The sequence below is a fragment of the Heterobasidion irregulare genome (genome assembly GCF_000320585.1).
Source record: "Heterobasidion irregulare TC 32-1 unplaced genomic scaffold scaffold_08, whole genome shotgun sequence".
Taxonomy (NCBI): Eukaryota; Fungi; Basidiomycota; class Agaricomycetes; order Russulales; family Bondarzewiaceae; genus Heterobasidion; species Heterobasidion irregulare.
The window spans coordinates 44,598-66,887 of NW_009258204.1; the positions used below are offsets into that span (position 1 = coordinate 44,598).

General features: G+C 51.6%; 10 protein-coding genes across 10 annotated transcripts; 5 read left to right on the forward strand and 5 right to left on the reverse strand.

The window, feature by feature from the left end:
* Positions 1 to 181: 181 nt before the first annotated feature.
* HETIRDRAFT_386679 (uncharacterized protein) lies at positions 182 to 5,150 on the reverse strand. Its single transcript, XM_009550553.1, has 19 exons — positions 5,079 to 5,150; positions 4,989 to 5,013; positions 4,823 to 4,876; positions 4,395 to 4,719; positions 4,194 to 4,335; positions 4,024 to 4,128; positions 3,873 to 3,954; positions 3,707 to 3,794; positions 3,518 to 3,619; positions 3,440 to 3,458; positions 3,336 to 3,384; positions 3,161 to 3,273; positions 3,003 to 3,087; positions 2,799 to 2,946; positions 2,398 to 2,692; positions 1,468 to 2,332; positions 804 to 1,407; positions 514 to 728; positions 182 to 449 (listed from the first exon to the last, which is right to left on the reverse strand). The coding sequence occupies exons 1-16, from the start codon at positions 5,128 to 5,130 to the stop codon at positions 2,313 to 2,315; spliced, it is 1,704 nt and encodes a 567-aa protein (XP_009548848.1). The 5' UTR covers positions 5,131 to 5,150; the 3' UTR covers positions 182 to 449; positions 514 to 728; positions 804 to 1,407; positions 1,468 to 2,312.
* On the forward strand, positions 219 to 1,905 carry HETIRDRAFT_323009 (squalene synthetase; the record flags this gene model as incomplete). Its single annotated transcript, XM_009550554.1, has 4 exons — positions 219 to 449; positions 514 to 728; positions 804 to 1,407; positions 1,468 to 1,905. The coding sequence occupies 4 exons, from the start codon at positions 219 to 221 to the stop codon at positions 1,903 to 1,905; spliced, it is 1,488 nt and encodes a 495-aa protein (XP_009548849.1).
* A 24-nt stretch (positions 5,151 to 5,174) lies between the features above and the next one.
* HETIRDRAFT_459844 (uncharacterized protein) lies at positions 5,175 to 7,333 on the reverse strand. The gene is made up of 7 exons (XM_009550555.1): positions 7,002 to 7,333; positions 6,927 to 6,941; positions 6,556 to 6,857; positions 5,894 to 6,499; positions 5,792 to 5,830; positions 5,625 to 5,728; positions 5,175 to 5,550 (listed from the first exon to the last, which is right to left on the reverse strand). The coding sequence occupies exons 1-7, from the start codon at positions 7,309 to 7,311 to the stop codon at positions 5,448 to 5,450; spliced, it is 1,479 nt and encodes a 492-aa protein (XP_009548850.1). The 5' UTR covers positions 7,312 to 7,333; the 3' UTR covers positions 5,175 to 5,447.
* A 444-nt stretch (positions 7,334 to 7,777) lies between these two features.
* Positions 7,778 to 11,113, forward strand: HETIRDRAFT_124497 (uncharacterized protein; the record flags this gene model as incomplete). Its single annotated transcript, XM_009550556.1, has 21 exons — positions 7,778 to 7,816; positions 7,871 to 7,934; positions 7,984 to 8,004; positions 8,060 to 8,091; positions 8,143 to 8,223; positions 8,279 to 8,395; positions 8,456 to 8,489; positions 8,548 to 8,649; positions 8,705 to 8,875; positions 8,929 to 9,204; positions 9,264 to 9,565; positions 9,627 to 9,776; positions 9,825 to 9,880; positions 9,934 to 9,955; positions 10,021 to 10,090; positions 10,143 to 10,178; positions 10,232 to 10,327; positions 10,389 to 10,408; positions 10,464 to 10,494; positions 10,546 to 10,912; positions 10,969 to 11,113. 21 exons carry the CDS (start codon positions 7,778 to 7,780, stop codon positions 11,111 to 11,113), a joined length of 2,232 nt encoding a protein of 743 aa, XP_009548851.1.
* Positions 11,114 to 11,286: 173 nt separating this feature from the next.
* Positions 11,287 to 16,279, reverse strand: HETIRDRAFT_324419 (uncharacterized protein; the record flags this gene model as incomplete). Its single annotated transcript, XM_009550557.1, has 14 exons — positions 11,287 to 11,713; positions 11,780 to 12,262; positions 12,313 to 12,343; positions 12,389 to 12,914; positions 12,970 to 13,028; positions 13,082 to 14,354; positions 14,412 to 14,649; positions 14,710 to 14,792; positions 14,847 to 14,932; positions 14,990 to 15,330; positions 15,381 to 15,441; positions 15,492 to 15,652; positions 15,707 to 15,874; positions 15,927 to 16,279. The coding sequence occupies 14 exons, from the start codon at positions 16,277 to 16,279 to the stop codon at positions 11,287 to 11,289; spliced, it is 4,290 nt and encodes a 1,429-aa protein (XP_009548852.1).
* A 796-nt stretch (positions 16,280 to 17,075) lies between these two features.
* HETIRDRAFT_324282 (uncharacterized protein) lies at positions 17,076 to 17,978 on the reverse strand (the record flags this gene model as incomplete). The annotated part of the gene is made up of 1 exon (XM_009550558.1): positions 17,076 to 17,978. The coding sequence occupies one exon, from the start codon at positions 17,976 to 17,978 to the stop codon at positions 17,076 to 17,078; it is 903 nt and encodes a 300-aa protein (XP_009548853.1).
* A 574-nt stretch (positions 17,979 to 18,552) lies between these two features.
* Positions 18,553 to 19,621, reverse strand: HETIRDRAFT_435293 (uncharacterized protein). Its single transcript, XM_009550559.1, has 4 exons — positions 19,370 to 19,621; positions 19,124 to 19,305; positions 18,853 to 19,048; positions 18,553 to 18,710 (listed from the first exon to the last, which is right to left on the reverse strand). The coding sequence occupies exons 1-4, from the start codon at positions 19,584 to 19,586 to the stop codon at positions 18,652 to 18,654; spliced, it is 654 nt and encodes a 217-aa protein (XP_009548854.1). The 5' UTR covers positions 19,587 to 19,621; the 3' UTR covers positions 18,553 to 18,651.
* A 159-nt stretch (positions 19,622 to 19,780) lies between these two features.
* HETIRDRAFT_459847 (uncharacterized protein) lies at positions 19,781 to 20,701 on the forward strand (the record flags this gene model as incomplete). The annotated part of the gene is made up of 3 exons (XM_009550560.1): positions 19,781 to 20,031; positions 20,085 to 20,276; positions 20,335 to 20,701. Coding segments are annotated over exons 1-3 (780 nt in total), but the record flags the coding sequence as incomplete, so codon positions are not given.
* A 570-nt stretch (positions 20,702 to 21,271) lies between these two features.
* HETIRDRAFT_142758 (uncharacterized protein) lies at positions 21,272 to 22,285 on the forward strand. Its single transcript, XM_009550561.1, has 5 exons — positions 21,272 to 21,594; positions 21,690 to 21,789; positions 21,838 to 22,043; positions 22,094 to 22,162; positions 22,213 to 22,285. The coding sequence occupies exons 2-3, from the start codon at positions 21,761 to 21,763 to the stop codon at positions 21,968 to 21,970; spliced, it is 162 nt and encodes a 53-aa protein (XP_009548856.1). The 5' UTR covers positions 21,272 to 21,594; positions 21,690 to 21,760; the 3' UTR covers positions 21,971 to 22,043; positions 22,094 to 22,162; positions 22,213 to 22,285.
* HETIRDRAFT_419798 (uncharacterized protein) lies at positions 21,393 to 21,572 on the forward strand (the record flags this gene model as incomplete). Its single annotated transcript, XM_009550562.1, has 1 exon — positions 21,393 to 21,572. One exon carries the CDS (start codon positions 21,393 to 21,395, stop codon positions 21,570 to 21,572), a length of 180 nt encoding a protein of 59 aa, XP_009548857.1.
* Positions 22,286 to 22,290: the final 5 nt, after the last annotated feature.

Sequence of the window (22,290 nt, forward strand, 5' to 3'; positions counted from 1 at the left end):
GATGTCGTCGTCGTCGCCGTCGGTAATTTTGAGAATATGAGGGAAGAAAAGGGTCGGATAAGGAAATCAGACGATGGGATGAAAAGAAAGGCGAGTGGTACGACAGACCTCTTACTTGGGCCAATCCTGTTCCTTCCCCACAACCCTCCCTTTTGCTCCTCCTCCTTCTCCACCACCACCACCACCTCGTCCTCGTCCTCGTCCTCGCCTTCGCCATCATGACCGCCCTGTCCATGCTTACCCTCGCCCTCACACACCCGGGCGAGTTCCGCACGCTATGCCAATACTGGCTCTATCACGAATCTAAACGCGACATCACGGCCACGCGCGAGCACCCTACCTCAGGCTGGGACCGCGCAACAATGCGGCGCTGCTGGGACCTACTCGACCTCACAAGTCGCAGCTTCTCCGCTGTCATCAAGGAACTCGACGGGGACCTCGCGCGCACGGTTAGTCTAGCCATATAACACATGCACGAACATGCTGTTGACGGGTTGCGATGCTCTTGGTCAGATATGTTTATTCTACGTCGTATTGCGCGGGCTCGACACCATTGAGGACGACATGACCATTCCAGACGACATCAAACAACCCATTCTCCGCTCCTTCCATGAAAAAACAGTCACTCCCGGCTGGAAATTCAACGGTAGCGGACCCGCCGAAAAAGACCGCATTGTTCTTCAAGAGTACGACACGGTCGTCGAAGAGGTTAACCTGCTCGACCCAGGGTACGTCTCTGTTTATAGTCATTTCCCAGCAACCTGCGTCTTGACGCCTCCTTTTTCCTGTCTCTCAATCCGTAGATACCGCGCCGTCATCGTCGACATCTGCCATAAAATGGAAATCGGCATGGCCGACTATGCCCACCGTGCCGCCACCACTGGCTCCATTTACCTCTCCACCGTCGCCGACTACGACCTCTACTGCCATTACGTTGCCGGCCTCGTCGGCGAGGGCCTCTCCCGTATCTGGGGCGCCTCGGGAAAAGAGGCCCCCTGGCTCGCGTCTCAGCTAGGTCTCTCTAACTCGATGGGCCTCCTCCTCCAGAAGACGAACATCATTCGTGACTTCCGCGAGGACGCGGACGAACGTCGGTTCTTTTGGCCAAGAGAGATATGGGGCAGGAAGGAGTACGCCACGCGTGCGAGCGGGCCGTGTGAGGATGTGACGGAGCTGTTGAGGGTGGGGAATGAGGAGCAAGCCCAGTGGGTGCAGAGTGGGATGGTGCTTGACGCGCTGAGGCACGCGACGGACTCGCTGGATTATCTGAGGTTGTTGCGGAACCAGACAGTGTTCAACTTTTGCGCGATTCCAGCGGCGATGGCGATGGCCACTCTCAATTTGTGCTTCATGAACCCTGAGATGTTCCAGAGGCACATCAAAATCCGTAAGGCCGAAGCCGCCAAAGTAAGCCTCCACACTTTCTCTCCTACCCCTTCTCTCACTTTCTGATACTTTGATGCCCAGCTCATCATGGCATCCACCAATCCGCGCGATGTCGCATATCTCTTCCGCGATTATGTTCGCCAGATTCATGCCAAGGCCTCGCCCGCGGATCCCAACTTCACCCGGCTCTCCGTTGCCTGTGCCAAGATTGAGCAGTGGGCTGAGCACCACTTTCCTTCATTTGTCCACATCGGTACACCCTCCGAGAGCGCACTCGACACGAGCGATGCACGCGCACGTATTGTGGCACTCAGCGCCGCATGGGATGACGAGAAGAAGCGCGAGCGGGATGCGCTGGCAACAACTGCGGGACAGGGACAGGGACAAGGGCAGACTCAACAGCAGCAGCAGCAGCAAGGCCCGCCATGGGATTTGATGGCGTTCTTTGCGGGCGCGATGCTCCTCATCATGGGGCTCAGCGTTGGCATTGTCCTGGCCGTACTCAAAATCTGGGGCTGATAGGCCCCCACATGTCTGAGCTTGAGATGCTTGGGGTTCGGTGCACATACACACTAGGTGGGGACATGGCGCGGTGTAATCTACTATTATTGCTACTTACATGACTCCTTTATCTCACGTTCTCATTATCGTCTTCACTGCCACGGGATGTTGGCGCCAGGTGGTTAGCCGGACGTCATGCCATCGAGCTGTCGCGCGAACGTCGATCATACCAGCATTCAGCATACGTATATATACATTAGGTGACCAGAGTAATTATCGACGGGATCCTCGTCCGGGTATCCTTTGGCGGACAGAATGTACGTGTGTGTGTGTGCGACAGGAGAAACAAGCGTGAGCATTCGCAAGGACCGATGAGTGGGGGTGTGCATATATGGGAACTGAATGGAAGCGAAAGGTCTGTGCAACTACTTCTTGCGCTTCGAGACTATCCAAGGGTGTAACGTCAGAACCCATCCATGAAGCATTGGCTAATAGACGACGAGTTCTTACCAGTTGCTTTCTTGAAGGGCGCCTTGCGCTTCCTGCCCGACTTCGGTGCGTCATTTTCATCGTCGTCGTCTTCTCCGTCCGCGTCATCATCCTCGTCGCTGTCCACATCCGACGGTGAACGTGCCTTCTTCGCGCGCACCCCCGCCACCGCGGTAGATCGTGGCAGAGGAGGCGGCGGAGGCGCGTCGCCAATCGGCCCGCCCGGATGCTGTGTACAATCGGGGCAGAACCACTCCCCGTCGGGGACCGCAGCAAGGGGAGGGTCAAGGCAGCCAGGGTGGTACGGTGCATCGCACTACTTCCATAATAAGTACGATCATAAGCGGTGCGGAGAAGATGTAGCGTTGAGCACTCAGAAAGAAGTGCAGAGAATGGAGGCAGAGACAGGATGGAAAGCGCACCTTGTCGCACGCGAGCGGATCGCCGCTGTCTTTGTGGCATACGAGGCAGACCTCGGGCGCTTCCAGATCAGCAGGGTGCCGGGGCAGGTCGGAGAGCTTGTCGCTCGGCGTCGCGAGGAAGTACGTCGTATTTTGCCCCGCGGCGATGCTAGGTAAGTGCATCAGCTGCGGTTATAAACGGTCAAGATGGCTGCAGATATGCACTCAAAAACGTCAATGCCGATCAGAGGCTGGTTTCTCCCAGGCTTTGTGGCGCTCTTGGGCTCGTTCGGGCCCATGCCGAGCTCGCCTACAAGGAAGGGCAGTCAGCAGTCAGCGTTTGTCTTCGATGAAGCTGCGAAGGAACGAAAGCTAAATCGCACCATTCGCGGCATTTTGGCCCCACGCGATCGTCATGATGCCGCCTTCGTCCTCATCAGGCGCAAGCGCGAAGTGAGTGACGCCGCCGCACGCAGTATGCTTGATTTTACAAGCCCTGAATATCGAGCGAAGGCAATCAGCGCTACGAAACAAGTGGGATAACAAGAAGGTGCCAACATGATGTCTTGCATGAAGCGGAACTGGGAGTATGGCTGGCCCCCAGAACCTATTTAGCCGAAATGGTGAACGCGTTACACAGAGCAAACCTGGCAATGACGTACCGTCACCAGTGTTTTTCCACTGAAGACAGCAGGAAGTCCTTAGCAACGACACGCAAGATTAAGAACTAAGTCACTCACTTTACCCGCCATCCAGTACATACCCTGCCTATCGACGACGACAGAGTTCGAAGGGCCCGCAACCACCTGCGCGCCCATGAGTTGCTTTTGTGGCCCAGCAAACTACGCGACACCGAGTGGTAATACGACACCGCGTCAGAAAATCGGTGTTTACATCCTTGATCGAAAGAGGCAATTGTGCGTATGTACCTGAGGGACGACCTTGGGCGTCAAGACGTCTTGCTGATTTCCTAGGCCTAGGCGACAGTACCCGTTATACCCCCATACGTACACCACGCTATGCAGACCGATGCGCGATTAGTCTCTCGAGCTAGAAACCACACCATTCAGAATAGTGATCACAGTTATTCCTTACCCATCTTCGTCGAGCGCGATGCTGTGATTGTGGCCACAGGCAATCTGCGTGATCTTCTTGTCTTGCAGACCCTTAACCAGGACTTTGCAAAGCAAGCATCATGAGATTGGATCTTCTCCGTTTCCGTCAAGAAAGGTGATGAGAAACTCACTGGGTTCGGTCTCAATGTCGTATGCCGATTTGTTGCCGGTGACGATATGTTCACCGGTCCTGCCGTTCCCTAGCTGCCCCTTTTCTCCACTCCCAACAGAATATACTTGTTAAGATTCAGACAAACATTAACCAACGAGCCCTCGCGGCTGTAAGATGTAGGGTACGCACGCCGCCCACTCTTGGTCAAGAACAAGGAAAAAGTGATGCCCGCGGCTGCTTTAACGACGTGCTCCTGCTCCTTTGTTGCAATATGATATGGGCCATCCATGAGCCTGAACGAAGAAACTTCAGGGCACGTAGAATGCCCACACTAGAAGAACACCGTGCCTGAGTATGCCTGCAGAACGACACTCAAACGAACCCGCTCACCTGGCCCAGATTATTGGCGCCAGCAGTCCACACTCGACCGTCACTGCCTACGAGGATAGAGTGGTTTTTTCCCAATGCGGCGAATACGAACCTCGTCCCGGCTGCAGCGCCGAGATCGACGGGCCTGATTCTCAGCGGGGCGTTTTCCGATACAAAATCGACGCCAGACACGCCGAGTGCGGAAAGCTGGTTCCGTCCAAAAAGCCATGCAGCGCCATGGACGTCGAGTGCGATGCAATGGCTTGCTACGCAAGAGGTGTGTATCGATACGATTTTGACGTTGTTCAGGGAGCGCAGGATGTGCGGCTCGAGGAGATCTGGGTGGCTGTGTGCGTGCAGACCAAGGATGAGATGTAATGAAGGCGAGGATGGGGACCGCCCCAGTCAGGACTCGAAAAGTGGGCGTGGCAACGTGCATGAGTACTGACTCTGGGATCGCTCCCTCCACCTTGCCTCCCTTATCCTTGCGACCGAGCTTTGGCCTGTTGAGATAATGCGCGTCAGGCTATCGGCATCTCAGCGAACCACTCGACACGCAGTGGGGTCGCGTGTCGATGAGGGCCGACAACATGTGTCAAGTAGAACGTCACGCACCAATCTGTGCCCCCAGCAATCAGGACTTCGGACAAGGCAATCGAGGTTAGCAAACAACCACGTCACAGCACGTTGCACGAACAAAAATACCTCTTCCCCATCGCTGCTCATGTGCTGTTGCAGACGATTGTGTTTCAGACATGATGTGAAAGGTGAGAAGGCTGACTGAATCAAGCGCCCAAACGTAACTACGCCAGGCGCCTTCGGGAAGCCCCTCAAAGACGACCAGCAACATCGATAAAACAGAGAGCAACGGCGAAAGCATCGCCAATGACGGGTATCAAAAACATTTCCACATCGTCAAGTCTACTAGACCGCTCGCGGTATACTAATAAGTCGTAAGCCAGAAATTCGATGATCGAAACTTCCTCCCGGATATGGGGCTCCGGCAACCCCGCATAGATCAGGGATCTCTCCGCAACGTTCAATTCTCCCCAGATTCTCCCGCACCCCGCACCCTCATCTCCTATTCGTGGTGAGATAGTGTTTGGGGAGCCAATCGGGAACCTCCCACTGGGAATGGGAGAGCTCAGCGGTGATCATCCCTGCCACCGCTTCAGCGCTGAAGTAGCCATGAGTATGGATCTCAGGAACCGAAATACGAAAAACGCGCAGCCCAAGCAGTAACATACGTACCATGCAAAGGTGCGCGGCATGCCATGCCCTGAGAACCCAGCAGAGATAAACTGGCCCTGATAGGCAGACGTATTGAGACTGTCAGAGTCGATCAATGGGCCGACCTATTGTCCAGATGCAATTCAATCGAAAGGTCCATCAATCCAGTAGACGGGGACGCGACTTACAAATGGGTCGTGCGTTTTGGTGTATCCCATGATGCCTGTCTGAAGTCAAGGGCATTCGCCGTAAGTACATATAACACTGATGTCCAAAGTGGCGCGAGGTACCCATTCCATTTCGGGCTCTCTTCCTTCCGCAAATTTACCAGGAAAGACGCCGGGAAGGAAGCCCCTCAGAGCTTTCCCGACGTCCTCGTTCACAACTGAGTCATCTGTCTCATCGATCTCGAATCTGTCTTTCGAGTTCTCTCTCCCGCCACCGAGGATCACCAAAGGGTGTCGGTCTTTATCTTCAGCCTTGAGAGGACGCGGGAACCAGTACTCGAAGCCTTCGTTCCCTGTCCAACCAGAGGTGGTCAGCTCCGCGGCCGTAGCGTTCGCCCTGATAGCGATGATTTGACCACGGGTGGGAACGATGCCGTGTGGACCGGTAAGATGAGGCAGGAGATGCGAAGCGTACGCGTTCGTGGCATGGATCACGTACGAGCATGAGACAAAGCCGCGAGGGGTCTGGAGGATCCAACGGCGAGAAGGCATGCCGCTGTCCGAGGTAAACGCGTTCGGCAATATGGAAGTGACGGGGGTACGCGTGTGTAGTCGTAGGTCGAATGAAGGCGTAGCGCGTTTCGCGAGATAGAACAGATGAGTGACGAGCTTCGATGGCCAGAGGTTATGACCCGGTAGCTTATATCCGGGGTAGGAGGTGCCGTATCTCTATTCGAGCAAAACCATCACGGAAAATCAGATGGAAAAATGAACACAAAACCAACCTCCTTGACAACTTCCTGGCTCAACCACTCGGAGGTAGATACATCCACGCCAGCACCTTTGGCAGCAATGTAGTCGGCGCGAGCTTCCTCGATTTCCTTCTGAGTGACGAGCAGGTGGATACGTCCGCCTGTGACGAGGTCCACCGCATCAGTCAGATTCTGAGTCTTCACCAATGTGGTGATCTGGGACACTGTATAGTCCTCAAGCGCGACGGCTCTGATAGCATCTTCGACGCCCCATACAGCTTTGTTGGCTCCGAATTCGAGGAAAGCGTTTGAGACCAGATGGCCGCCGTTTCTTCCTATATATAATTACACGATCAATGATCGCGATTCTACCTCCAACCTCGTCTCGAGTGCTGGGCACGCACCGGTCGCCCCTGAGCCTGCATTCGAGACATGTGAGACAAAAGAACTGAAAGATAATTTGAGTATGCAGAGCTAACAAAAATCGCGCGCCTCCAATATCACGGCCTTCAACGGACCAAGTTTTGGGTCGGCCTCAGTAGCTTTGGACAGGTGATAAGCAGCGGAGACGCCAGATATGCCGGATCCGATGATGCAGACGTCGGCATCGGAAGTGAGGGGAACGTCACTCCCCTCCCTTCCCAGAGGATTGGCATCTGGAGATGAATCAAGCCAGAACGATTGTGTCGGATTGGGAACGGGCAAGGATGCAGGGCCGTGGTCTGTAGGGCTTTCGAATGTGATCTGGTGCTCTGACAGTTGGTTGAGATTAACAGAGAGTACAGGCATAGTTGAGAGGATCGTTATAGCCAAGAATATGTAGGAGATAGTAGACATCATACCACTCCCTGCTCGAGTCCCGAGTCATCTTGTTATCTAGCAGCTTGCCAGAGCTTGGCCGACAATTGTCGAGGGTTCCGGCATATTCCGACATAGGTGTGATCGACGGGTCACACGTGCCGGCTGCCATGAGTGACGCGCCGACTCGTGCACAATCCCCTGTTAATCCCCTCCCGCTTTCGCCCTCGTTCCTCTCAGTGTTCGCGCCCTCTCTCATATGTTACGCGGAGCTTCTTGTCGATCACTTCTCAAAATATCCATCACAAGGGCACCTCTAGGCCGAGCATCCTCAGCAAATGTATCTCGAGGCGTTCTCGCGACGTCTTTCGCCCATAAGAACGTCATATGTGCTAGGCGATACTCTCAGAACCCCCCAGGGGGGCAGGGTAACTCTGGAGGGTTTCCAGGATTCACCATGCAGCAGCATCAGAAAGGCGACGCTCTGAAAGAATACGTAAGTCAGTGCAATTCCCGATAGTTTGTTGAGTCACTCGTCATCGTTACTCAGAGTGTCGATCTCACGGAGTTGGCGCAAAATGGGAAGCTTGATCCCACTATTGGGAGAGATGAAGGTGAGCTCACCTGCTCTGTTTAAAAGCTGGTGGCTCATTATTTCCCCAGAAATACGTCGAACAATTCAGAGTGCGTCGACATATATGACGAACTCTTTTCTAGTCTTGATTTGTATCAAGTATAGTCTTATCAAGAAGAACGAAATCCAATCCTGTTGTCAGTGCGCTGTTCATCTTTGTGACTTCAAATCTCAGCTGCTTGCTATAGCTCATCGGACCTCCTGGCGTAGGCAAGACTGCTATCCTGGAAGGACTTGCCAGCCGAATCGTCGCAAAAGAAGTTCCTGAGGTTTTTTTATCTGGCAGATATCATATCGTCGACTGTCACTCAATGGATTATCCAGTCTTTACACAACAAACGTGTTCTCTCCATCGACTTATCCGCTATAATGGCGGGCTCCGGCATTCGTGGCCAATTCGAAGAAAAATTTAAATCCCTGATTCGCGATATCGAGGACGAGGTTTGGGTACTCGATTTCGATTTAAGGGCACTGCGGTTGACATCATTCGCCGTTTCCTAGGCTCGAAACGTGATCTGCTTTATTGACGAAGTCCGTACGTATACCAAAAAAGATGGATTCATTAGATTATATGCGTTTGAGCTCTTTTTCAGACACGCTTTTCAATTTGGGTAAAGCTGAGGGGAGTATCGATGCTGGCCAAATGATCAAACCCGCACTGGCCAGGGGATTACAGCTTGTCGGTGCTACCACGCGTGAGTCTCGGACCATCATTCATTGGCACACTTGACTCCAGCCTTTTCGGGCTAGCTGATGAATATAGAAAGACTATCGGAAAGGATGCCGCCCTCGAGCGTCGGTTTCAGCCTGTCACAATCGACGAGCCTACAGTAGAGTCAACCATCTCCATTCTCCGCGGCTTGAAGGCACGATACGAGGTTCATCACGGTGTCGAAATATCTGATGGTGCTCTTGTCACCGGTGCGCGCGCTCATTTATTCTCATTAACCTAGACTAAGTAACACTGTGTTTAGCCGCCGTGTATGGAGCCCGGTACATTTCAGACCGCTTCCTACCAGACAAGGCAATCGATTTGGTCGACGAGGCGGCATCGGCTCTGCGACTCGCGCAAGAATCCAAACCCGACGAGCTCGAACAACTCGATCGCGCGATGATGACGATACAGATAGAACTCGAGAGCTTGAAGAACGAGATGGACGTGTTCAGCCAGGAACGGAAAGCAAAACTCGAGAGGGATCTTACTAGAAAAAGAGAGGAAGCGGAGGCGCTCACGGCCGTCTGGCAAGCAGGTGTGTCGGAAAGCACTGGCCGCTAGTTCCTCTACTTATATCGACACCATTGTTTTCAGAACGCGACCGGCTGAATCATATTAAGGACATAAAAACGCGCCTCGAAGAGGCAAAGCACGAGCTCGAGGTCGCGCAGCGCCAGGGCCAATATGAGCACGCCTCGCGTCTGCGGTTTTCGACGATCCCGGATCTGGAGCGTCAGCTGCCCGCAGAAGGCGAACGTGCAGACGAGAACGCGGATGCTCCTCTGGCGATGCTGCACGACCGAGTGACCTCGAACGACATTGCCCGCGTCGTGGCTAAGGCAACGGGCATCCCCGTGCAGAACTTGCTGAAGGGCGAGAGGGACAAGCTGGTACACGTACGTAGCGGTGATTATCTTTCACGCAACCACAGATACTCACTCCGGTGTGTTGGACCAGATGGAAGACGTGCTGAAACAGCGTGTCGTTGGTCAAGATCATGTCGTCACCGCAATCAGCGATGCAGTCCGTATTTCTCGTGCCGGCCTGCAAGCCCCTACTCGGCCCGTCGCGTCGTTCTTGTTTCTAGGCCCGACAGGGGTTGGAAAGGTAATCGATCCCTTTTATGTGTACAATTGTCCTGAGGCATCATTGCAGACTGAACTCTGCAAAGCTCTTGCTGGATTTTTGTTCGACGACGAACGGAGAGGATTGTGAGCATAAACGTCATCTGTTACATCTGATCGCTCATGAATCTTCAATTTAGAATCAATATCAACATGTCAGAAGTCCGCCCCATTTCTGTTCTGGTTTCTCCCACTCTCTTGACCATTAAATCCTTCTGCTTCTGCAGTATCACGACCGGCATACTATGTCTCGTCTGATCGGTGCAGCTCCAGGATACGTCGGTTTCGAGGAGGGCGGTACGTATCATACATTCTACGAGTTTGTCCTTATCTCAAATAAGTGCCTCAGGTCAATTGACTGAGGCTGTTCGACGAAGGCCCTACGGTATGTTCATCTCCACGAATATAATCTGAACGATGCTGAATCTGATCGTATAGCCGTAATTTTACTTGATGAGCTTGAAAAGGCACACAAAGATGTGGCTATGATTCTGCTCCAAATTCTTGACGAAGGAAGCATCACCGATAGCCAAGGTGCGTAGTAATGTACAATGCCAAACGCTAAGGATTAGTTTGATGATCGATTCAACGCTAGGCAGGAAGGTAGATTTCAAGGTGCATCAGTTTTTCTTGTCACTTCCTTCGCCTCTCATAATATCTACCCTTTCAGAACACCATAATTTGCCTTACCAGTAACCTCGGTTTGTGATTTAGGTGCTTAACTATGAGAGTAGGCTGACAATGCACCACAGGCAGTGACATCCTCGCGCATTCGACCGCCTGCGATAGCAACGGGGTAGTCACTCAAGGAGCCAAGGACGAGGTACTCGAGCGCACAGCAGGCTATTTCCCTCCTGAACTGTTGAATCGTCTGGACTCGATGTTGATTTTCAATAAGTTGACGAGGGACTCTATCCTTCAGGTCGTCTCACTCCGTCTGAAGGACGTAGCGGAACGACTGGAGCCACGGCGCATCACGATGGATGTAGATAATACTGCCCAGGAGTGGTTAGCGCAGCAAGGCTACTCTGACGTGTATGGTGCGCGAGCGATCGCTCGTGTGGTGCGCACCAATGTTCTCTTTCCCTTGGCGCAAAAGCTGTTGCAAGGTACAATTCGGTGGGTCCTTAGCCAGCGAATGTTCTTGGAAAATGCATGCTTATCGGGAATCCCAGCGATGGTGACCTTGTAAAAATTCGAGTTCGCGACGATGGGAAAGTGCTCGAAATTCAGGACAATCATCCGCCTGACGCGTCTGCTCACTCTCCCGCTCCTGCACCACCCACATCTTCATCACATCGTGACCCCATTGACGCTTAGATGAACACTTTATCGTTTGCTCGCCTGTCGTACACTCACTCCCCACTCGCATCGTTCACATTCATAATTATATCTATACAATTATTCCTATTCATGCAAGCATAGTCAAAGCGCGTACATGAACCAGTGAAACTACTGTAAAATTGAAGTGATCAACAACATTACCAAATAGTTCATGCATTCTTAGTGTTCTTATTGCTCGTAGACGCCTTGCGATCTGATTGCTCAGACTGTTTTTGACCTCCCCGCTTGCCAGGTTTATCCGTTTCTCTATCCACGCTCTTGCTCGTCTTTGACTTCGCCTCTGACTTAGATTTCTTCGAGGGACCCTTCGGTGACCGGGCAATTGTCGAAGCCGATGTTACCTCCGACTCCATTCGCACACGCTCTTCTTCAGCCGTCCACCACTTCAAAAACTCCTCCTCGGCTCGACGTGCTTGTTCCTCCTCTTGGATCTCCTTCAGAGAACGCTTATCTTTCACAGGGGTGGCGCCTTGCTCGTGTTGTAGCTGTTGTATAGCCGCGAAAGACATGACAGAACCGGCGATTGAAGGCCGGACAACAGGCTGGACCGGAGGAAGGGTCCATGCGCTTCCGCCACTCCTACAATATGAGCGATGTATTGATGAATTATCAGGAACTAATGCTGAGCGGTCAAAAACGCACGAGATATGGCGTGAGATTGCAGGGCTCTTGTTTGGGATGCTTTGTCTGGACGGTGTGAAGACAGGTCCAAGGCCGAATTCTGGGAGCGCCGAACGTAGATTAGAGGGAAGTTGTGCTGGGCCACCTTGTGGTACAGTCCGAGAATTATTTGGTGGGGTCGCTCCTTTGATACTCGGGGGCGTATGTACCGGTGTGTCCAAAGGCGGGTGATGGGCGTTTAGTGCTGTGACAAGGCTAGGGGTCGAAGTAGGAACTGTGACGCGCCAGGATGAATTGGCGCGCTCAGTCACAGAGATACCAGTCCCAGGTGGAGTTGGAATAGACGACTTGAGATTGTCCTTCGAGGATGTCTTGATAACCCATGGCTGAGGAGTAGAGGGTCCGTCCGAGGCCGGTGGATTAGTGTAACGTAGGTTCCTTGATCCTCTGCCTTCAGCAAGCTTAGTCCCTTGGGCTTCTGCCAAGATGGCCTTCATGTCGACTCTAAATAATGCCTTTGAGATGATGATAGACATGATGAAAAGAAGACCTACTTAGGGCCTGCGCTTTTGGACTTCCAGGGGCCTTGCTTCAAAGTATCGGACGAACGAAGAGCGATTCCAGCCGCACTGCCGGCATTTAAGTTAAGAGTAGGAACCACATCAGCATCGTCCATCTGGAACATGTCGTCCCCAGAAATAGGCTGGGCGGACGAGGCATGAGCTCGAATAGACGGGCTTCCGAATTGATCGACAAACGAGCGACGCGACCGTTTCGGTGATAGACGAGGCGAATCCTTGATTTGTGCAGAACAGACGATGGGCCGTGGGATATCCTGAAGGGCTAACCACTGTGTGTTCTTATTCATCGCTTCGCTGAGAAGACGGCCTGAGCGCGAGACGGGTGATTTACTGATCTGTTGGTCGCATATTGACATAGATAAGGCCCTGATTAGACGGGGATCGAGGTCATCCAACATTCGGCTCTCGAGGAGAGCTTCCATGTTGACGGCCATGTACTGGTGTAGACATTTGACCAATGGTGCGCATTGCAGGTAAGCGGCATCGACTAAAATGTTACAGACATTATTCACGTTGACGTATTGCAAGAGGACCGATGAGCAGACAAGAAGTAACCGATCGAGAAGCAACTCGTTCTGGCGGAATCGAAAGTCAATGACGGATAGATAACCAAGAATCGGGGCTCCTTACTGCTGCGGACATGACGTCGAAAATTAGATCCAAGAAACTGTCCACGGATTTAACCGGTTCTGCGAGATATTGTTAAACAACCTTTGCTGATGGAGGAAAGAATATGGTGTACCAAGCTTCTCAAACATTTCTCGCTCCTCTCCACCATAGACAAAACGCAAGACATAGTCCATCGCCCGCCAGCTGAGATGACGCAGGTTGATGTTAACAACACCTTGCTCAGACCAACGTCGAGAAGTCCAATCTTCGTCGTCGAAAAGGCATTCAAAGAACAAAGTGCGTGCGCGCAACACAGCGGAATGACAAAATACTTGGCGATCGGCTAGCTCAAGGACGATATCGCCTGCCAGCGGGCTTCGCACTGCGTCCACGACTCTTATTTGAGCCATGCTTTGACTGTCTAGAAAGAGCCTGTTCAGATGACGAGACATCGTAGGCTCTGGACTGCGCTTGGAGGCTGCTCGTGCGGCTTCAGTGACAAGGTTTAATCCCAATGCTCGTGATAGGCCCTGCAATTCGCGAGTGAGCTGTGCGGACTGTAGTCCAGAAGCAACAAGTGATGCCCCCATCGCATGAGAAACACGATTATCCCAGATGGCGAGGAGCTCATCAGTGTAGAAGTAGTGCAAAAGGATAAGAACAGAGAGCGCATGACAGCCTGAGATTGTAAGGCGTGGGAGATTGGAGGCGAGGGCAAAGGGAGCCGAGGGGGCCGTGGCGGACGTTGCCGTGATGGATATTCCTGATTCCTTGTCGTGGAGACTCCCTTTTCTCGACAGCAAATCCGACAGAGGAAGGCAGCGAGCAGAGAGAACTAGGCGATGGGCAGGAAGCTGGATTCCTCTGCGGGCACAAATGATGATATCTGCGCCCAGAGCAAGAGGAGCGACATCGAAGAGGCCACGACCATCATGTTTCTGTCGGCACAGCTTGTCCTGTGAGATCACATCCCAAAGGCGACGAAGTTCGGCGATGTCGCTAGAAATTGCCCAGTCCTCTGGGTCATCGTTGTGATCGACTAAATGCACTGCTAGCGTCTCGGTATCAACAGTTGTACTTGGCTGAGTTCCAGGAGCAGGTAGGGCATTTTCATTATGTTCTGTCACCGGACTATATTTCAGATATGGACGAATCTTGGCGAGATCTTGCGGCAAGGTATTGCCAGAAATGGATACTGAATCAGGGCGAAATTCGTGGCGCAGCGCATTCATAGCGCCTGTGTCGTTTGCACCAACAGCGACGACCCGCTGAATATAGTTGACGCGCTGGAACTTGAACGTCTTCGCTGCAGATCCTTGTCCACTTTTCAGATTTCTGGAGCGAACGAAGACGTGGCCGGATTCGGTGCACACGATGATAGATCCATCTGATCCGAGAGCGACATCCTGAACAGATCATTGCGTTCGGCGAATATCACGTAGATGAAATTTCTGAATACTGACCCGAACTGCACTCCACTGCTTTCTTAGAGCCCACACACGTTGAGGCCTGACTAGCAATTTTTCCTTTGACGCACCGTTTTCCTGTTCCGTAGGCACTGTGAAGGTAAATACCTCTCCATTCGACGAAACGGCCGCAAACATCGTGTCGTTGCATACTATTTTCGCTATATCGGCGGTGTTCCTGGCCTGAGGGGGATAGTACGTCGTGATCTCGGATGGAAACGTTTGTGACGGGAAACTGCGAAAATCCCTGATGCGTCAATGTCTCGTATCGGTCAGCCGAGATGAAAATACAGACTTGATCCTTGTATAACCATCATTGAACAGAAGTACGACTTCTTGTGACTTTTGAGACTTGAGCAGACAGGCCATAGCAGAGTCCTGCTCCGGCATGAGACGATGCAATCCAAACAGCTAAAGTAGGTTAGGACCGACCGTCATGACGATTGATATCACTGGCTTGGTGACCCTTGTGACGAGGCGCGGCTGGACCTGGACAGGCTGAGAAGATTTATCATAACCTGAGAAAAATATTGAAAGCTGAATTGAACCCGTGGCGTTGTTTGCGACAAACGTACCTAATTGGCCATTGTTCTTTCCCCAAGTGTAAACGGATTTGTCCGTCCAACATGCGGACGCCGTTTTACAGGCTGCAATACCTATGACATTTTCGTGTTTCAAAGGTCCAGATATAATCCTCGGAGTTGCCTGTACAGGATCATCCAAACGAGAATTGCCATTCGTTTCGATCACGTAACCTAGCTGGGAGAAGCGATTGAGGCCCCAACTGAACACTGCCCCAGTATCTATAAGAGCCAACGTGTGGTCTTGGCCCAAGGCAACCGATACAACGGTGTAAGGAAACTGAGGCATAGGGGAAAGGGAATAGATTGAATGTTGCCCGCCGCCAGGACCAAGTCTAGTCACCCAATTAATCAATGAGGGACAGTTTCACGATCTTCTGCTCACCGGCCAGTACTCGCAAAGCCGCAGAGGCGGATATTGGCCCTCGGTTCGTTCGTCACGACAACTGCACTCGATTTGTAAAGACATGGATATAAGCTCAAGAGGATTTCGTACCTGTGTGAAGTCTAGACATTTCTACTTGCCTTACCGAGGGTGGGTCGAGCGCGAATGATACAGAGTCCTTATCATAATGATCCCCTTCATGGTGACGTCTCAGTGAGACGTGCTCTGGATTATGTCTATCTCCGCTGTCGCCATGCCCTAAAGCAGCATTTCTGTCATCTCATTAGTGCCTTGGGGGTCATATTGATGTTGTACTGAGCATTTACCTGTTTGCCCCCCATGTAAACAATTGGACAGTTGACGAGTTCCCGTCTGAGCCGGAATGAATCACGGGCTTTGTCGCTTCGACAGTCGTATTATACAAATCAAATGCACGGTACCCTTCCAGATCAGTAAGCGCCGTGTCAATGTCGGCCCTCTGTAAAAGTAGGATTCTAACAACCGACGGGTGAGTTTATTAGAGAGCTTAAATATATGTACACTCACGCAGCAGATATGTTACCATGATACAATGCTCTGTGCAACGCCGTCCACTGACTCTCTGTGTCCTGAACATTGACATTGATAGCTGGGTGTGCAAGCAGGAGACGGACGTATTCAACGGACGCTGGGTCGGAGGCGGAGCACGCAAGGTGAAGGGTGGTACGACCTAGCCAGTCACGAGCATTGACGTCAAGAGACATAGCCATGCTCAGAGCACTGGGGCGAGTCCATGAGCGCCCACCGCTGCCGCTGATACCTGCGGCTGTGGGAGGCTGACCACGAGCGCTGCCGCCCTCGAGCAGACGCTGGAAAGCATGTTGATTCCTGAGGGCGAAATGGATGTGGAGCAATGTCATGCAATGATGTGAGCAACGGTACGACCCGGAAGGAGACCTGCGACTCCTCTGGATCGGACGGTCGCCGCGAGATCGCCTGCAAAGAGCGAAGACGACAGAAAGCGAAAGGCGCTGACAAAATTGAGAGAGGCGATTGTATGAAAGAGAATGAGGGCACTCCGACAGCAAAAGAGAAACAAAGCAAGTTAGAGGTATAAGTTAGAGGAAGTCGAGGGAGTCGAGAGTCATCCGCTCAGATTCGCAGGCGAGGGGCAGGGCAATGACACGTGCGTATCTTATCTCTGCAGCTGACTCAGCACGTTAAACTGAATCTTTCAGGCATGAATGCATGAACGTGCATTGAACGCGCTCGGTCCTGACCACAACATACACCAATATCTGCTATTAGGAACAGGGGCTTGAGACAGAAGGAAACATTCTTCCAGATTGTCTTCGTTTTGAGCGATGTCAGTATCGAAGGCCCGGCTTTCTACTGCATGTAGCTGCGTACGTGGGTGTATCCCCGGCGCTGGTTGGAAGATGAAGCAAACGTTGGTTGCCCAACATTTTGCGCATTAGATGAAGATTGTACAAGGGCAATCTGAGTCCACAAAAGACTATCTGCTCTCCGAGGGAAACCCAGTTCAAGACGTCCTTGATGGCAACGACTTGTTCCCACGTTGTTCAACCCAATAGAGCCGTCGGGGGACACCGTTCACTGAAATTAAATGAGATGTCCATTCGCGGGGCAAGTGTGTTCCCCACTTTGCTACACTCAGGACTGAAGAGCAATCGTCGTGCCTACGAAAGGGGATGATCAGTATCGCGCACGAAATATGATTATCTGGTAGTCAACATAAATTATATTGGATGATGTCCAACAATTGATCCAATCCGTCAATGTCCTTGGCGCGACGCTTTCTAGGGAATATGGCCTGGAGTATATGCGCCCAGCCTGGGTCAGGAAGTTGCGATCATGCATGCGGCAATACTCCCAGAACTCAGGATATAACCCGCCCTCCGCCCAGTCTATTAACGCAGTGACTGTCGAGCCCTGGACCATGATGTTCTTGGGAAGCAGGTCTCCATGTGTGAAGTACATGGGACAATCACGCGGGAATGGACTAAGCAGAGTATCTACGTACGCGTGGCCAACGGAATCCATGTTTCCGCCAGCGATGAAAGTGAATAGGGAGCGATAATGATCAATGAATTCTTCAACATTCGTGAAGGAGCGTTCCGGGGAGATGTTTAGGGGAAAGAATGTGTTTCGATAAGGACCTCCGCTGATGAACCCAAGGGTCTTCGATTGAACGGTGTGCATGCGCAGCAAGAGAAGCTTCAGCTGCGCCGCCACATGGTCAAGTTCCTCCACCGTCATCGTATCAATGACTTTGTCGAGAGAAACGCCTGGGACTTGCTCCATGAAGAAATACCAAACACTGATAACCAAAGGTTGCTCAGCGATAAGATCTTGGACAGTGACCACGTAATGAGGGTCGCTAGGATAGTAAAGGATGCGTGGCACTGGAAGGGCAGCCTCATCCAGAGCGAACTGTGCGCATATAGCCTCTTCTGCAAGGTCGCGTGCATACTTGATTAGGACACCGGGTCCAGTTTTAACGACAGCTCTGAGGCCTATTGTCTGTCGCGATATGACATCTGAGGCTGGTAACGCTTCCAAGTCTTCGAATGACTTCGGCAGCCATAGATCAGACATAGGTGTGCTCACGACTGATAAGCTAGCGATTCAGTGTTTGAATTCGATTAATAATATTATAGTTGATCTGACCTTGATGCTATGTATATTACCCTCTGAAACGAGCGATGGATTAGATACCGTTGCTACAAAGACCAAGCTACTCGAATTTCAGCATTTCATACAATATACGATTCACATATGACTTACTAGTGTGAGCAACGAAGGGTACAGATGACAAGGGATCCAAGACGGGGACTGATTCATGAACGTGTTGAGCGTGTTCCAACGGAACCTGAATGAACGTGACTGTTAGAACTCGACCCATTAGCTCGGCCGACCCGGCCCGGACATACCTCACTTCTCTATTGAGAAAACATCGAACAAAATTGACTCAAAACGGTGCTAACGAAAAGACCCGAAACACAGCAGGTTTGGATCGGTAATATCCAGGTACATAGGTTCTCCAGACTCTATTAGGAGAAAGCCAAAACTTGCAGGTTTTTGCTCCGCCATTGACAAGTTCCCCAGTTCGATGACACGCTAACGAACTACAGTCATATGCTTGTGCGGACGGAAAGACCGTAAGTTGTGTTATGCATGGAGCCTATCTGGGCATACGCCAATCACCGCGCACATATACCTGAATCGTATCCATTAATAAGTGTGCATATGTAGTATCTGGGTGGTGTGATCATTCATCATCCGAATCCATCTGCGATAGACGGGCGAGGAGAGACGCATCGAGTGGTCCTGGAAACATCGATGTCCAGTCAGACGAGTTCGGAATGAAGGCACAATGAATTGCCAATATAAATGGGAAAATTGAACGCGTTGAAACTCAAGAATAGGAAAACCGGGACGAAAAGGATTCATACAACGAGGATAAACTCACGTCCAATAGCACCACCCTGTCGTCCACGATATGCCGCCAGTGGTGATGGAGAAGGTGGTAGCGACACGGAAGAAGCAAATGATGCATCAGAGGATGGACCGAAAAACGATAGAGTGTACGACCGCGCGAGGTTCAATGGATCCGACGGGGTATATGATGCCGAAGGTGCGAAGGCCTTCTGGCGTTGAGGCGTTGTCTGCGAAGACCGCGAATCAAAGTCAATTTTGGGTACAACATGGATACTAATTGCGGAGTAAAAGCAGACGCGCACGTTGGGAGAGAGTCCGTGACTTTTAGATCGCCAGGCTGGTGCTGAAGGAGTGGCGCGTGGTGACTGAAGTATGGAAAGAGGTTTTGCAGGAGTGGGTGGAGGTGCATGCGGTTTTCGCGGGGAGTAGATGGCGTAAGATGCTTGGAGGATATTGAACGCCAGAATGGAAAATGCCCAGAATTCTGCACAGAGAAGCACAGTTGAATGATATGGGGTCAGTCCACTGCAGACAAGGACTTGGCTCACCCGAGAGTGATATCACTTTATGAGGGAATGATCGATAGGAACCCCGGTACACTCTCCAGAGAGCAGAGTAAAGAGGAGGTACTGGGAGTAGATGAGTGAGTACGACGAGCGCAAAGAGCGCCATGAGAGAGTTTTTCAGACGCGCGACTGCCTCTGAATATCGGGGTTTAAGCACGTCAAGGGAGAAAGAAAGCATCCCAAGTGCTCCCGACGACATTCTTTGATACGATGTGGATGATGAGACGAGGCTCGAAGGCCGCAACGATGAACGAGGTTCGTTTGTCCTGCGTGCCACCACGGTCCACGGTTGTTTCCGACTCTCTCAGTCACCGTGACTGTCTCCGCCACTTGATCTCTACCGCATGCCGGGGCAGAGTGGCTCCTCGGAATTGTCATCCTCTGTTCAACATCATCTCCCTTCACTCAAGTGAATAACTTCATGGGGAAAAAACATAACAATCTTTCTGGCCTGTCTCGCTTCGTTAGCCAGGCCTTTGAGCAGACCCCATTGCCGGATAGTCCCTCAACCCCACAAACACAACCTCAACCCACAAAGAAGAGAAAAACGGGCTTGCTCGGTCCTGAAAATGAGTCATATGATGCAACGGACGTGGTCCCTTTCTTCACTGAAGCATCGCAAGTTCCAGAGCACTTGCAAAAATGTATGTTGCATCCCGCCTCTGGCTTTTTGTTTCCTCATACCACTTTGGGATAGATTTCTCTCAACGAAAACGCTTTTTCTCGTTGTATGATGAAGGCTGTTTATTAGACGAAGAGGGCTGGTTTAGCGTGACCCCTGAAGCTATTGCTAGCCAAATTGCCGAGCGCTGTCGTTGTAACACAATTTTGGATGCATTTTGCGGCGTGGGTGGAAATGCAATCGCCTTTGCCCGTACTTGCGAGCGAGGTGCGCCTTCAAACTTCTCACGTCTATGATTTCTTGCGGCCTCACACGACCGCGTCAGTGATCGCACTTGACACATCCCCCACTCGTCTTGCACTTGCACGTCACAATGCTGCCATCTACGGCGTTGTAGATCGCATCGAATTCGTTCTTGCCGACTATCTCTCTTTTGCACGCTCTCAATCATCAAATTCATCCTCAACGCGCAAGATCGACGTCGTATTTCTCAGTCCGCCATGGGGTGGCCCTTCATATCTGTCCAATCCCGACCTTCCAGAAGATCAGAGCGTCGATGACGTGCACCCTTCTTATAGTCTCTCGAGTGTCCAGCCAGTGCACGGAAAGGAATTGTTCAATATATCCCGACAAATCACGCCGAATGTCGCGTTCTACTTACCGCGCAATACGGTGTTAGATGATATCGCGGCGTTAGTGAATATCGAGGACACAAGAAATGAGAGCAATGATATAGCGAGAGCATCAGAAAAAGGGCAAGAGAACGTCGAGGTGGAGGAAGAGTGGATGGGGAACAAACTGAAAGCACTGACGTGCTACTTTGGGGGACTTGTGGAAGGTCAAGAGCGTCTTTTCGAATAAACCTATGCTGTACGTTTTTCCTCCCTCCTAATAGAATTGATGATGAACCAGCGAACCCGTGATTAGTATCTGGCTACGACGGGCCTTGATGCCGATGCCGTCATCGAAGATCAACCTTACGAACCTCCTACATTCTTGCCCCCTACGCCCGCAGTAACTCTTGCGATTTATTTCCGATCCTGCCGGCAATGGAGTGACAAGTTCCTTTTTTGACATTTGGCATTTTCGACATAGAGCATCCGTCAGAGTCTGCGATCAAAATGTATTGCTTACGCTCATGCACCTTCACGCACTCAGGTATGCTTTAAACTGCTGATGATCTAGGTGTGCAACCCTCTATATTCAGGCGGCTATCAAGGCCCTTGCAACTCAGGCAAGAAATCTGCTGCTGAACGATGCGTCCGTTACTTTTTGTATATGACAACAATTAACATCGAGATGTCGCTAGGCGCGCTTCATTTTTCCGCTTGTTTCGCGCTTTTGCGACCGGCATCTTTCTCGCCAGGTGCTGCCTGACCTTCCATGAGGGCATCGAGTCCAGGCCCATTCATGGCGACGTGTTCGCGGAGGAACCGCATACGACTCCGCTCGAATCAGACAATCAAACAGCGAAAAAATCGGTCTCATAAATTGATTTGGCCCTGCCTGGCTCTCAAGCTTGACGCTGTGCCAAGGTGCTCGCCGGTACTTTGTCGCGATTAATGATTCTTTTGCCTAGACAAATGTGGGATTTATCTGTCCACTCTTTCCATCTTCCACGCACTCCTTGTTTGTTGCGGCTTGTGATGTCACCACCTCCAACACTCATAAGCGATGCAGATGCACTCTGATATACCATCCATCGCCACTTTGTACCTTCTTCTTAACGTCACATCTACCCCAACTGATACATGCCCAGCAAGTTTCGAGTCGCGATATGGCGAGTTCTTAGAGGATCCTATGTGTCCAGTCTCTGACTCTATCTCAGCGGTGGAGGTGTGGGGGGACTCACTCTCGCCTCCGCGCTGTCGAAGTGCTCTGAGATCGATATTGATGTGTATGAAGCTGCGCCTCAGTTCTCGGAGGCGGGAGCTGACATCGGTGTGTGGAGGCGACCCTAGCAGATACTAGAATCATTAAGCTTGGAAGAAGGCTTGGGACAGTTAATTGATGTCAAGCCGACAGATGAGATGGGTGAGGACTATATTCAGTTCACCCCGTCAACGACTGAAGCCGCATCAAAGTGCCAGCCCTTCATTACCGTAGAGCTGATCAACCGGAGGGTCTGGGCTTTTTTAATCTTATCAGTCGAGGTTGGTCTCTTTGTGACCATGTACACGTTTACTTACTTTCCCTCGTGCAGGCAGTCTTCTCACGTTTCACCGTGCTGAGTTTCACGATGTTCTAATTCATCATATGTCGTCATGATGCAACATACATC